This window comes from Castanea sativa, chromosome 4 (assembly GCF_040712315.1).
Source record: "Castanea sativa cultivar Marrone di Chiusa Pesio chromosome 4, ASM4071231v1".
Taxonomy (NCBI): Eukaryota; Viridiplantae; Streptophyta; class Magnoliopsida; order Fagales; family Fagaceae; genus Castanea; species Castanea sativa.
In genome coordinates, this window is record NC_134016.1 from 48,083,512 (window position 1) to 48,097,337 (window position 13,826).

Genomic DNA, 13,826 nt, shown 5'->3' on the forward strand with positions numbered 1-13,826 from the left:
CCAAAGTAGAGTTTTAAAGAATATAAAAAAAATTATCAACCTAAAGCAGAGATGCAAGAAAAATAAAAAAATAAATCCATCAAAAAATTGAGAGAGAGAGAGAGAGAACCTTTTTTTTGTGAGAGAAAAGTATGCATAGAATGGAAGAGATAGTGACAAACCTATAGTAAGAGAGTGTGAATAAGAGACAAAAATAAAGGAAAATGAAGGAAAAAATGAAGATTGATTTTAATGTAGAAGGTAGTGGGAAGATAAAAAGGTAAGAGATGGGAAGATTGGAGAAGTAGTGGAGTGATGAAAAGGTAAGAGAATGAGATATGTTGGAGAAGTGTAAATATTAAAAAAAAAAAAAATATATATATATATATATATTAAAAACAGTTATAAGAAAATTGGAAAGAAAAAAGATAATGACGAGGGCACTGATATGACTCAACTAAAGCGTAGCAACAATATATAGATTTATTGATGTCAAGGAACACTCTCAAGGTATGGGCCAATAGGACCACCCAGAGAGGCAAACCCCAAGATTCCTACACACCGCCAGTCAATAGGCATCAAATAAATCGGAAAATGCATTAACTAGGAGTTGAACCAAAGACTTCTGGGTTCACACTTAGTCTAGGCACCCTCCCTTACCACTTAGACACCCTGTGTGAGTGCCCTTCTCAACCATAATATTCCTCTCCCATCTACAGCATTACCCACACCAAACATCGCTATCAACCTACTTCTCTCAACCACATAATCAAGTCTTAAACAAGTGAGGCAGGAGAAGATCAAAGAACACTTCTGGTCTAACTGGAAACGGGGATTATGGTCTAAATAAACATCTAAAGAATAATTGATAATTTAAACATCTAAAGAATTGGATTTTTAATCAGGTTTTAGTCATAGGCTTCTAAATTTGCAAAATTGTGTAGAGGATGCTTTCTTTTTTCAGATCATTCCAATATTATCACTGAATGCCATCCTTTGTCTAGAAGTACACTTTCTCGGATGACTTCTGTATTGCAAGAACATACAATATTGCTTGTCTTTATGCTAGAAACCATAAGTAATAAAAATAAAGCAGTACATTTGCTTTTTTGCAGTTTGTTACAGTTGACTTACAAAAATACTATATTTCCCTCAAGAATCTGTATTTAGTAGAATAATTGATAAATAAACAAGTGTGTAGCAAACAGATGACCTGATATAATCTGATGCCCCTCCAAATTTCATCATATACAATCATACATTAGTCCTTAACATAACCATAACATATATCTTCTTCTATGTAATTTAGATTCTTCTTTCTACTTATGCTAAACTGAAAATTTTTGAATTTCTCAAAAATCAAATCAGTAAGTAGAAACATAAGTATTGAATGAATAGAAGAAGAATCGCCAACTGCACAAATGCATTTAAGACAACTAAAATCATGAACTATTCAAATAGAATAAAAAAACCATTATTTTTCAAATTTTTTGAAAGGAAAAAATGTATTCCTAAGATTTTAAGACACTCCTAGTTAAGTGCTTAGTTCTGCCAAATCTTGCAGACCTGACCACTCTGTACAACTGTTTTAACTCTCAAACAACTTTCAATGCATTGTGTTTGAGCAGAGTCTTCTAGCTGAAAATCAATGACACTGAGACAATTCCATCAATCAAACCTTAACTTTCCAACAACATTCACTCAAGCTATCTATTCCAAAACTAATACCAGTGAGCCCCTTCAACACCCCATAACAAAAGCACTCAGCTAATGACCAATAATTCTAATCAGTACAAGTAAATCTCTTGACTATGGTCAGTTGGATGTTGAACTTTGCAAGTCTAAAAAATCATAGGCCTTTTGACTTTACTAGTCCATTAACTAGATAAATTTAATGCTTTTTTCTCAAGTAATTTTGAAACTTGTACCATTAGATCACAAGAAATTGAATTCAACAACAAATCAAATGCCATCAATTCTGCTTATTCTTAGCATTAATGTCCTCTCAAATTGAATTAGTATCCGCATGGTGAGATTGTGAATTAAGAGAGAGAATGGGAAGTGACAAATACCACCAAAGATGCAAATCAAACAAAGCAAAAGAGGGAGACATACTCCGGAATTTTACAACATAAAAGAAATAGAACAAAGATGATGCAAAGGAAAACAGTTTCAATGGAATAATAGTACCTGGGCATATTTGTTTAAAATTTGATTCAGAGATTCTCAGTTTCCTTAATAGTGGCTATGGATTGAAGATGGAGCCATTTTTTAGGGAGGGATGGGCCATTGAAACCCAAATCAAACCCATCACCATCAGTTGAGTTGATACCCAAATTTAGAAAACCCACACTTAAGTCAAACCCATTAGCTATATCCATAGGAAGCCTTGAATCAGATGTCAAGGAAAGACAGCTAGTGTCATCAGGGATTAGAGGAGGTCAAGGTTCTCTTGCGTCTGAGTTTGCTGAGACTCGCATGATTTATAAGTGAACCATCAAAAGCGGACAGGAGGTTGTCAAGGTGTGAGCTCAGTGTTGTCAGAGTTGCATAGTTGTCATGGATGATAATGGAATTTAGAGGACAAATGCATTCCACATGTGCCCCCATCCTTGCAATGACAGGAGCAAAATTTCCAAATTCACTTGCCCAATGAGAGATTTTACATGAAACCTCAACATGATTTCGATCACCTTGCATCAAGTCTCCAAATTTCTGCTGTAATTGGCTATGAGGTACACCGTAAAACCACAAATGATCACACTTCAAACACTGAAAGATCGGCTGCTGCATGAAAGGTCGCTTGTGACCATTGATGAAAATGTTGACAACACAAATCCAACTGACTATATCATCAAGAAGAGAACCACACTTATCATTATTAGCATAACTATCCTTCAATGGAACTAGATGAAAAGCAATACAAAAGGCAAATGTTGGAAATTTTGGACCAACCCAGAATGAGATAGAACTTTCAATGCTTTGATGGTTGAACCACTTTGGAATCTTCTTTTCTGGTACTATAATATTATATCTCTCTCCAAAATCAATCAGATACGCATCTAGAGTTGGACGTAACTCTTCTTCAATTAGGAAGAACTTGGAGAGGGGGAGCTGGGAAGAGTAATCAATCTGATGTGAATGCGAATCCACTAATACATTGCATTTCACAGCTAAACATTTCATATTTGGTGCAACCCCCAAATTTCTTCCAAACTGCATGCAATTAGGAAATTTGAGAATTTGGAAGTTTAACAAATCTAGTAAAGTATTTGGAAAGGCATCCAAATTTGTTTCTTTATAACTTTAAGAGAGAGGGGTACCTGAAGGAATAACTTTGTTAATGATTGTGAATTCAACGAGATGCAGTTTGCTACATACACAGATCTTATACTTTCTGGAAGCTTTGGAATTTTCTTAAGTAACTTAGAATCCTCAATTAGAAGAAAATTTAAACCATTGAATCTCATAATGCCATCTTGGAAGTTCAAATTTTCACTCCTTGATAATAAACATTTCTCTACAAGGTTGAAACAAGAAGTCAATTTTTTTATAAAATTCAACATCACAAAACCATATTTTGAGAAGCCACCATAAGAATTGCATAGTGCTTGTCTACCAATCTCCACATCCTTTGGAAATTGAACTCGGCCATGAAGAACAAGCTTGCGAAGATATTTCAATTTATAGATGCTACTTGGAAGATGACACGAATAGAAATAGGAACCTAAATCTAATCGCTCAATCCCAATGAGATTCCCAAATGATGAAGGAAGCACTCTAATGGCAGTGTATGCTAGACTTAAAAACTTTAAATTTTCCATTTCTTCTGGAATATTAGGGAACCGCTTAACCCTTTTGCACTCATAAAGAATTAAAAATTTAAGCGATTTCATCCTAATGAAGCTTGGAATAATTTGAAGTTCAACACAACCCGTGAGGTCCCAGCTTTCAAGCTTATCAAGACATCCATTAGAGTCATGAACCTCTACTAATTTTATACATTCACGGAGATCCAGTTGCTTTATGTTTGGGGAGGCGATCGATAAGTCAGGTACTTCCCTTATGTATTGACAGGATTGAAAATTCATGCATGTCAAGCTTTTACATTGTATCCTCTGTAGAAAAAAAGAATAAAAAATAACTTCATCAAATGTTACATTATAGTTTCATCATTAATAAAGTAATAGTAATTTATAAATAAATAAATAAAAATTATACCTTGAGAAGCTTGTACATTATAACACGACTTTTTGGTATGTTAAGTATAGTGAGTTTTTTGGTATGAGGATTGGATGGTAAGGAAGATAAAGGAGACCCACTCCAATCAAGCACCCTTAATCCGTTGGGAAGATATTCAAGATCTCCACATATCTCTACATTACTAACTATAAGGAACTTGAGATTTTTCATCTTTTCAAGACATTTAGGCTCTAATTGAATCTTTGATGATTTAGGTGAACATATCATTATGCCTCGAATTTTTTTCAACCCCTAATTAAACAAAGCATTAAGTGAATCACACTACACAATAAGAAGTATAATGACAATAAATTTAAACAAAAACCAAACTTAAATTTTCTTCCACATTTAAATTGAAGAAAAAAAATTCACTACATATGCCATTTGTAAAATGAGTAAAATAATGCATACCGTATTTTTAGTTACCACATCAAGAACATCCTCATAACACCATAGCCTACTACGCTCTCCAGGTAGTTGTGGTGATTCCCGCCGAACAATGTCCTTACCCATTTGTTGTAGAAAGTCATGCATCAACAATTTGTCATATTGATCTACACTTATTAGACATTTATCAATAAGTTTTTGAATTCCATAAATTGGATTTAAATCACAATAATCCAATATATCCATGACATACTTCTTCCGAAATCCCTTAAAGAAACATGCAATATCAAGGAATATATTCTGTTCAATTTCATCCAATCCTTCATAACTTATTTCGAGTACTTTTTGAATTTCTTTGTTAGGAATTCTTTTATACTTATCTATTGCACTTTTCCATTCAAGTTTACTTCTTCCACACAAATCAGCACCTATTATTACTAGAGCTAACGGAAGTCCCTTGGAATATTCTATAACTTGGTTTGCAAGTTTCAAATAATCTTTTTTGGGTTTTTTGCTTTGGAAGGCATGCATACTAAAGAGTTCAAGAGCTTCATCTTGATCTAAATCCTTAACCTCATACATTGAAAAACATTTTGCAGGAGTAGCTACCAAGTGTTTGTCTCTTGTTGTTATAATGATTTTGCTTCCGAAAGCAAACCAATCACATCCTCCAAGAAAATTTTCTATCTGGACCCATTTATCCACATCATCGAGAACTATAAGAATCCTCATAAAAAAAAGTCTTTCCTTTATCATATTGATTCCTCTAGATTTGTTACCCACCTTTAAATTTTTATCCCTTAAGATCTCTAAAAGAAGTTTCTCTTGTAGTTTGATTACCCCATCATTTGTCCCCGATTTTTCTCTAAAATTTTCTAGATAACAAAATCCATCAAAATGATCACAAATTCTGTTAAAAATGGCTTTTGCAATTGTTGTCTTACCTATTCCAGCAGGGCCATAGATCCCTATCATGTGAGCATCATTTGAATCAATATCTGAAAGAATGATCTTTACACGATGATTTATTCCAATAGGGTATCGAGCAACATATAATGGCGTGCGATTTAATTTAGAATTTGAGATCTCTTCAACAATTCCTTGGATAAATTTGAACTCGCTGCTACTGTCATTCACAGAACATTAAAAAATATAACGAGTGAGATTAGAAAATAGAATAAATAAAAATATGAAGATAAACCATATCTAAGACATTTGGTGAGCGCATTAAATTTGAAAATTGACTATTAAAGTGGCATGTATTAATTTATAAATCTATGACTATAATTAAGTTAGCACTACTTTTTTTTGTCAGGAAAGTATTTTTAGGCCTTTAGGCAAAGTTATCCAAACAGATTAAGCATTAAACCATCAAGGGAGTGGTATGGTGGTTCATTGGTTCAACAATTGTGTCACTGGCTCAACTGTTAGACAAATAACTAATTAATTTTAAAATAAGAATAAATTAAAAAATACGAAGAAAAAAAAAAGTGAAGATACAATAATAATAAAAAATGCAATGGTATTCAATTAATACATAAACATGTAGGTATAACATAGATTGAAATTAATAGAATATTATTGTTTAGAAAATTTATTTAAATATAGAATTTAATATATGCTCATTTATGAAAATGACTATAAAATAGGACATTTTGAATTGATCAAAATGACTTAAACATTAAAAACCAAACAGTTCAAATAAAATCATGATGTTCGGTATTTTTCTAAAAAACCTGGTGATTTTACATGGTTTAATTGATTTGTTTTATTTTTGTTTTGAAAATCTGACAGTTTCCTTTATACCAATCCAGAATTTCGTACAATTCATCAGTTTGGTACAATTATGATAACTATACTTTTAACATGAAGTTGCATGGAAAATCTAGTTAGTTGATAACTGGAACTTACTAAAACCCACTTTTCTTAATACTATAAATAAATTATTGAGGAAGTTTTTCAAAAAAAAAATTAATGGATAATATATACATTTAAATTCTTCTTTATACCAATTCTCAAAAAAAAAAAAAAAAAAAAAACTTTCTACCATTGCAAGCTAATGTCTATGGTAGAAGATATGAAGAAAAAAAAAAGTAGATTCATAATTTGGCCAAAAAGTAGTTTTTTTTTTTTTTATAAGAAAAATGTATATTCAAAAAACTGCTAAATGCAAAGTAGCACTTAGTGGTCATAACAAACCACTAAAACTCATAAAAGGCACAAGAATTGTCACTGAATGCATACCTATGCTTGTAATGCCAACCAGACATATCGGTTGCTTCTTGGAGAGCATTTCTCCATCTTTGTAATTTCTTGTAGTCCTTAATGTTTTTTTCATGTTTAGCTAAAGCTTTCCCGAACTTTCCATTTTGCTTACATAGTTCTGATGGTTCCACCTTGTAAAAAACGGGTCGCACCAACTGGCCATTCTTCTTACACTCAACAATCTTGGCAAGCTCATCCAAACACCAAGTGGAGGATGCATAGTTTTCAGAAAATACGATTATTAACATTGTTGAGTTCTCAATGATTTTGAGAAGCTCTACAGAAATTTTTTCTCCCCTTGGGAGCTTATCATCAATGAAGGTGTGAATACCCCTCAAATGCAAAGCCTCATACAAATGGCTAATAAAACCATGGCGTGTATCTTCACCTCTAAAACTCAAGAAGACATCAAAGTTCTTGGGTTGGTGAGTGAAAGAAGAAGATGAGGCTCTTTCACTGGTCACAAGAGCCATCAGGATTTACGAGCAGACTGTTGTAAAGATCTGAAAGGAGGAGAAAGAAAACTGTGAAGGGGTAGTCAATATAACTAAGGAAAGTGAATGACAAATTTGGAAAAGGGTGAATGCAAGCAAGAGGAGCCTTTAAAGGTGGCTAGCTTTCAGTGTGACCAGTACATCTTTGAACTTCCAAGTGCCATATTGATGCTTCTTTTTATTGCAATATCATGGAATTTTTGTGTGAAACCTTAAACTCTTTGAATATTTCTTAGCACCATACCAGCCATTGCAGTCAAAAAGAATTTTAATTTCATATCTTATTAGTCAATATCGAAAGTGAGTTGTAAGATCTATCAAACGCTTCCCACTTACCATAATAGTTCATTTTCTATGTTGGCATTTTAATAGGCAAAATTCTTGGGGGAGATGGAAGCTTTTTTTGGATGGAGGGGGAGAAGAAATTTAGTAGCTGAAATGCTTGTGTGTTTGTTTACAAGATTAGGTTATTCATGAATAATAAGAAGAATAGTTAGGTGAAATTGGGATAGCTGACGGGAGATTACTTAATGGCTTTAGGGGAATGTACGGTCAATGTGCAATAGGTTATGTGAAACTATCACTGCCCCCAAAGCCTTCAAAATTAGAGCCGATCAGCACTTATAGCTAAAATGATTTTTTTTTTCTTTTATAAATAATTTGGTAATTGAGAGGAATCCCAGTTTTCATAATTAAGGATAGTAAACAATGTTACTGATTTACAAGGCTCTTGTCAACCAAAATGCTGAATCCAAATCTTCTGTCCTACTCTCTCTATACCACTTTATGTTCCTCAAATAAGAACAGGTCATATATCCACTTATTTAATTAATTCCAATCTTATTCCTTGTTCTTATTTCACTTACCTAAAATAAAATAAAAGATCACACACATTCCAGTACCACCACTGACCTCCGCCGGTACCAGTCACTGACACCATCAACGCCAGTAATGAGCTCATAGCCATGTCGCAGCCTCCACAACTGACTGGTGCTGATAGTGTCGGTGACTGGTGCCTCCGGAGGTCAGTGGTACTGCTGGAATATGTGGCATATTTTTTAATTATTTTAGATAAGTGAAATAAGAAAAATGCAAAAATAAGGAATTAATTAAATAAGTGGAAATATGGTATGTTATTATTTGTGGAACATAAAGTGGTATAGAGAGAGTGGGATAGAAAATTTGGATTCCCAAAAAGATGTTATTAGAACACAATGAGCATATACAACTTATTAATATGCATTTGAAAGAGTTTATTTTTCTAGGCTTATTTACTTTAAAAATAAATTAGGCAAAAGTACAACAATACCTATAAACAGAAAAGTTTCAAAATTATTATAAATAATTTAAATAAATGAATAAACTGGAGAGAGAGAGAGAGAGACAGAGAGAGAGAATCCTCATGCAAACAGAAAATTGTCATAACAATATTTTTAATGATACTAGTTTTTGCGGCACAGGCAATGCCCATGCTTGTCATGTTCATTAAAATTCTAGTGGAAAGCCTAATGATAATTAAGAATTGAAGTAAAATGTTAATTAATCTTCCCTTGTGGTGAATAATCAAACAAAATTAATTTTATAATGAAGCATGCAACAAATTGAATAAGATAATTGGAACTTAAAATCCTAAATGCAAGTCTAGGCTGCAAACAGTGGCAAAAAAAGGATTTAGCAAGTTGTAAAAACTAAGAGAATAAAGAAGGATATCATAACCCAGATTTTAAAACAAAGTACAACAAACAACAGTGCTTTCATGAAATTAGAAAGTATCCATCATAATCCAGCCCAATTACCTGCACTACTTTAGAAGGAAGTCATGAGAAATTTCCCATAGAGAAGCTTACAATGATTGCAAAAAATGGAAAATTTTTGAGGTGGCCCCATGCATTATCGCTAAGGTCAAGCCCAATTGACAAATTGGTTTAAACATCATTATAGTTGTCATCTCTCTACATGCTAATGATATAATTTGTGCAAGTTAATCAATTTACTCTACACCAACATAATGGAGTATTAGCCCATGCCTCTTTTAATAACTCAACCACTTTTATTTTAGAAGCTTTCTTACATGTACAACAAATACCTCCTAGAATTGATTTCCAAAATCAAAGAAGAATCTCATTTTTTTTAATTTCACAAATGAAAAATAGCAAATTTACAAGTTCATGTGGATGTGCACATAGTGCAGTGTACCCTGTCCATAATTCAGTCAAACATTGTAAACAAAAATTTGGTTTTAAAAAAAAAAACCCTTTGCTTGCACTGCTGCACATCTATATGTGTTTACACACACGCATATATATAATGTAATTAGAAGAAAAGAAAAAAAAAAATTGAGAAATACCTAAAAGAGAACAAAGCCACTAGATGGCTTCATAAGAGGGAGTAATCTTTGCAGATGTAGAGGTCTTGTTGCAAAGGAATTTAAGAGTTTGAACTTCAGAGCTCTTCTGTAACTACAGTTGTTTATTTTGAAGAAACCACTCAATCTAACACATCACCACAAAAACTCAACTCATCTGAAACAAATAGAGATCTAAGACATACATATTAAAACAAAAAATGGCAAATGAAACATATTTTTACACATACAGGGACCTAAATTTTTATAAAAGGGTGAATCAAATTGAAAGTTTAGAAAGAGAGGTTACCTGTGGCTGTAAGGAAAATCAGTGAGAAAGTGAAAGAAAACACAAAATAATAATAATAATAATAATAATAACAACATTAATAATAATAATAATAATAATAATAATAATAATAATAATAATAATAGAATCATAGAGAGAATTAAGCTTAGTGATTTGGTATAACTGATTCAAACCTATATTTTTGTGAGTTATAAAATTAGAGAAAGAAAGGGGGAGTTGGTACCTTCAAGCTTCAGAATGAATTGGTAGTTGTAGATGTAGACAAAGGAGTAATTATCAGTTTTTTTTTTTTTTATCACATAAGAGAACTTCACTCAAATTAGTTGCACATTGCAGAGCATATTGTACAACAATCCTCATTGTTACTTAAACTCCTACGAACAACTAACCCCCCCTCCCCCCAACAGAACCAGTTACTAGGCAATCCAAGAGTTTTTCACTTTTGATGGGCTAAGAAGTTTATCCTCATGCCCAGAGGCAGGATGATTATCAATTTATATAATTTTTCTCATCTTCTTTCTTCTTCTAAAAGAGTACTCATTTGTCAAGGAAAAAACACAGATGATAAAGCAAGTCCATAGAAAAAACAAAATAGGTCAAAAGACCAAATAACCCCCACACTCTCTAGTCTATATATAACTGTTTAAGGTTAAAAATGTAAATATGCTCATATCCGCAAACAAAATACAAGCTCAGCCCACCGTTTCTTTACACTCATGCCATTTGATTCTTTTGAGGTCATTTTGTCACACACACACACACATATATATACTAGTTTTGAGGCATGTGCAATGCACTTGAAAAAAAAAATTTATAAAAAAAAAAGTTTTATATAGTAAACAACATTACGATTCTATCACAATTGACTTAAATTAAAATCTAATAGAAGATAACTGAGTTATTTGAGGACATTGAGAAAGGAAAATGAATATTAGACAATGTTTCAGTTATTAAGCGATTGCTAAAAGCAAAATTTAAATCCATAATTTGCATTTTCATATGAGAGCATGCTATTTATCTCTATCCACACGTATAATGTTCGACCACTGCATTTCAAAAAATATATATAAAAAAAATCTAAGTAATTTTTCAAGAAGAACATCAAAACTAAACAGGTAACCAAGCTAATTCATTTGCATTGGAAACGTAATATATAAAGATAACTTAAAATTTAATAATGATAGTGATGGTTTACCTTCATGTCACGAAGTGATTTAAGGACCGTCCTCTAGTCATCTTAACCTCTAAATTTAAATCATCATCTGTAGCAATGCAAAAAAAGATTACAAACTTTTAGAAAAATAAACAGAAGAATTATAAACTGCATAGAAAAGAAAAAATATATGATAGAGCTACTCTTGTATTTGCCAAAGATTAAAAATAAATAAAATCAAATGCCTCTACAGCAAAAATTCTATCCTAAGACTTATGTTGCTTAAGAATTAATACCAACCACTAGAAATAAAGAGATTGTAGGTGAAAGCAAAGCACCAGTAGTAGCCATTGATCTATACCACATGATTTTGTTTCATTATACCCAAAATAAAAGGTTTTATTATCATATAGAAATAAATGCAATTATAAACTCCTAATACAAATATATATATATATATATATATATATATATATATATATATATATATATATCTTGAACTCAATCATACTAAATATATATCTTTTGCTCAAAACAGTTGTACCATAATTATTCGAATATAAGAAAACTGAATACATGTTAGTTCTCTATGACCAAACTGACAGGACACTCAGAGAAAAAAAAAATGAAAACCCTAAATATGAAATTCAAATCCTGAAATATTGAGAAATCTAGTTCTAAAACAAGCCCAAAGTTGCAACATAACCAACAGCGTGATTTTCATGCCCATCATTGTCATCAACATCACATTCACAGACCACCTTTCCATCACATCCGAATCAAATCAAATAAACTAAAACTAAAGAGAGATGTAGAACTTTAATTATAAGCGATAATGCAAAAAAATAAATAAATAAATAATAATAATAATAATAATAATAATAAGTAGGTAATAACCAAAAACAAAACCCTAAACCCAAACCTCAAATTTAATCCAAAATACCAAAGATGAGAAAAACTAAGCATTTAAAGAACCCAATATATCAAGCTAGCAAAAGTAATTAAGTTGAGAGAGCACTTGCAAACTTGATCCCAATATATTTCCCTATTGAGAGCGGAATACACCCAACAACACACTAAGGGGAAAAAAAAGTTATTCATCACAAAATTAGACATTTTTTTAACACAAAGGCCCTAAATTCTTAAACAAAACAAAGAGGAAAAGAATTCATACAGCTCTAAAAAAGCAAATAAAAACTGGTATAGTGGTTTGCCAAATTGAATTCAATAAGTTGTATTTATAGTGGAATTGATAGAAATTCAAAATATTTTTTATCCAATTTGCAATTGATTTAAAGTTTGGATGGCTCTTTATGAATTGAAAACTCTGAGAATTACAACTCATTAATAGTAAGAAGTCTCTTAAACGATTGGATCCCTAGAATTGCTCATAGTGAAACATAAAGTAGTTTAGTAAAAAACTAAAAATACACTTTCTCTTGCATGAAGTAGTCAACATCTAGATACACTGTTTTCTCAAGAAACAACAATGACACTATGAAACAAATTTTTTTTTTTTTTAAATTAAATAAAATTGGATATGCAGCATTCCAAGGCCAAGGGAATCATCTTCGCCTTATCTAAGTAAATATTGCAATTTCTGAAAATGGGTTTTCTTTCTACAAAGTAGCAGTGAGCTTCAGCCTAGGCTTATATTAAAGGTAAAGAATTATACCTTCAACAGAGGCAACTTTAGTAGCAACAGAACTCAAAATGGAGCCTTTCACCGATACCAATATGGATGTTTCAAGTCTTAGAAGCTGAACAGAATAGTCTGTAGCTGATAATGCAAAGAAATCTGTCTAAATATCCACTTTCAAACACTAGGTGGCAGTGATAGAACATTACTACTTCAGCAACAATTAGATCAAGTGGGTTAGAGAAGCAAACCCAATGAAACCACAAATATTATCAAGCTCGTTCGATCCCATATAACACACACAAAATAAACATTCTAAGGCAAGCATTTCATCAAACATGTCAAAGACTCACTACCGAATTTGCGAAATCAGTATAAAAAGAAGGGGCAAAAAAAAAAAAATCAATTAAACCAAAGAGAAAGTTAGAGAGAGTATGCCTGTTGTGTGTGGAGATCCAAAACATTAAAATAACACATCTCAAAACATTTATCATCTGCTCCTTTATTTCTCACTCTCAATCTTCAAGAAAACCCATGCCAATAGTTATTCTAGATCTTCGCTTCCCCTGTTCTTTTATTTCTTTTCTCGTACTCTCTCTCTCTCTCTCTCTTTCTATCGGTGGAACACTCAATGGCAAAAATGTAATTACAATTAGAATGAAAAAACTACACGTCAATTCCCACTCTCTCTGACAAAGTAACGTGTCTAAAAGCAAACAACCCACTCATGCCGTTTTAACGTTCTGAATGTCGTTTTGTAAAGTAGCATATTCTATCTATTATCTGCCAATATCCAATGGAGTAGGTGACTAAACATAGCATGAAGTAGCTGAATATATCCAGGGACGGTTCACGGGCCTAGGCCACTTGTGCCTTGGCCTAAGGCACCCCCTATAAGAAAAGGCCAAGTGGACATAGAGCGGAATATAGAGATTTTGAGACAGAAAGATTTTGATTCTATCAAAAATATACCTTTCTTTAAAAACTAATGTTACATACACAAACTAGTTTAT

At 32.2% G+C, this 13,826-nt stretch overlaps 1 protein-coding gene across 12 annotated transcripts; it reads right to left on the bottom strand.

The window, feature by feature from the left end:
* Positions 1 to 2,131: 2,131 nt before the first annotated feature.
* On the bottom strand, positions 2,132 to 13,419 carry LOC142631436 (disease resistance protein Roq1-like). Of its 12 annotated transcripts, none has more exons than XM_075805612.1 (9): positions 12,850 to 13,419; positions 11,217 to 11,283; positions 9,715 to 9,889; positions 6,853 to 7,376; positions 4,633 to 5,734; positions 4,201 to 4,473; positions 3,303 to 4,097; positions 2,935 to 3,195; positions 2,132 to 2,825 (listed from the first exon to the last, which is right to left on the bottom strand). In XM_075805612.1, the coding sequence occupies exons 4-9, from the start codon at positions 7,344 to 7,346 to the stop codon at positions 2,745 to 2,747; spliced, it is 3,006 nt and encodes a 1,001-aa protein (XP_075661727.1). In that variant the 5' UTR covers positions 7,347 to 7,376; positions 9,715 to 9,889; positions 11,217 to 11,283; positions 12,850 to 13,419; the 3' UTR covers positions 2,132 to 2,744. The 12 variants fall into 12 exon arrangements, with proteins under 12 accessions (XP_075661727.1, XP_075661716.1, XP_075661722.1 ...); XM_075805601.1 differs by having other exon boundaries at positions 2,132 to 3,195; positions 12,850 to 12,954; positions 13,252 to 13,418; XM_075805607.1 differs by having other exon boundaries at positions 2,132 to 3,195; positions 9,715 to 9,826; positions 13,252 to 13,418.
* Positions 13,420 to 13,826: the final 407 nt, after the last annotated feature.

Bases quoted from the DNA above. Each gene is read 5' to 3' on its own strand.
- LOC142631436 (XM_075805609.1), bottom strand. From the start codon at position 7,346: ATGGCTCTTGTGACCAGTGAAAGAGCCTCATCTTCTTCTTTCACTCAC. The intron at 4,474-4,632 runs GTATGCATTATT...TTGTTTAATTAG, and splicing joins ATGTGGTAACTAAAAATACG to GGGTTGAAAAAAATTCGAGG. The intron at 3,196-3,302 runs GTACCCCTCTCT...AATTGCATGCAG, and splicing joins TAACAAAGTTATTCCTTCAG to TTTGGAAGAAATTTGGGGGT.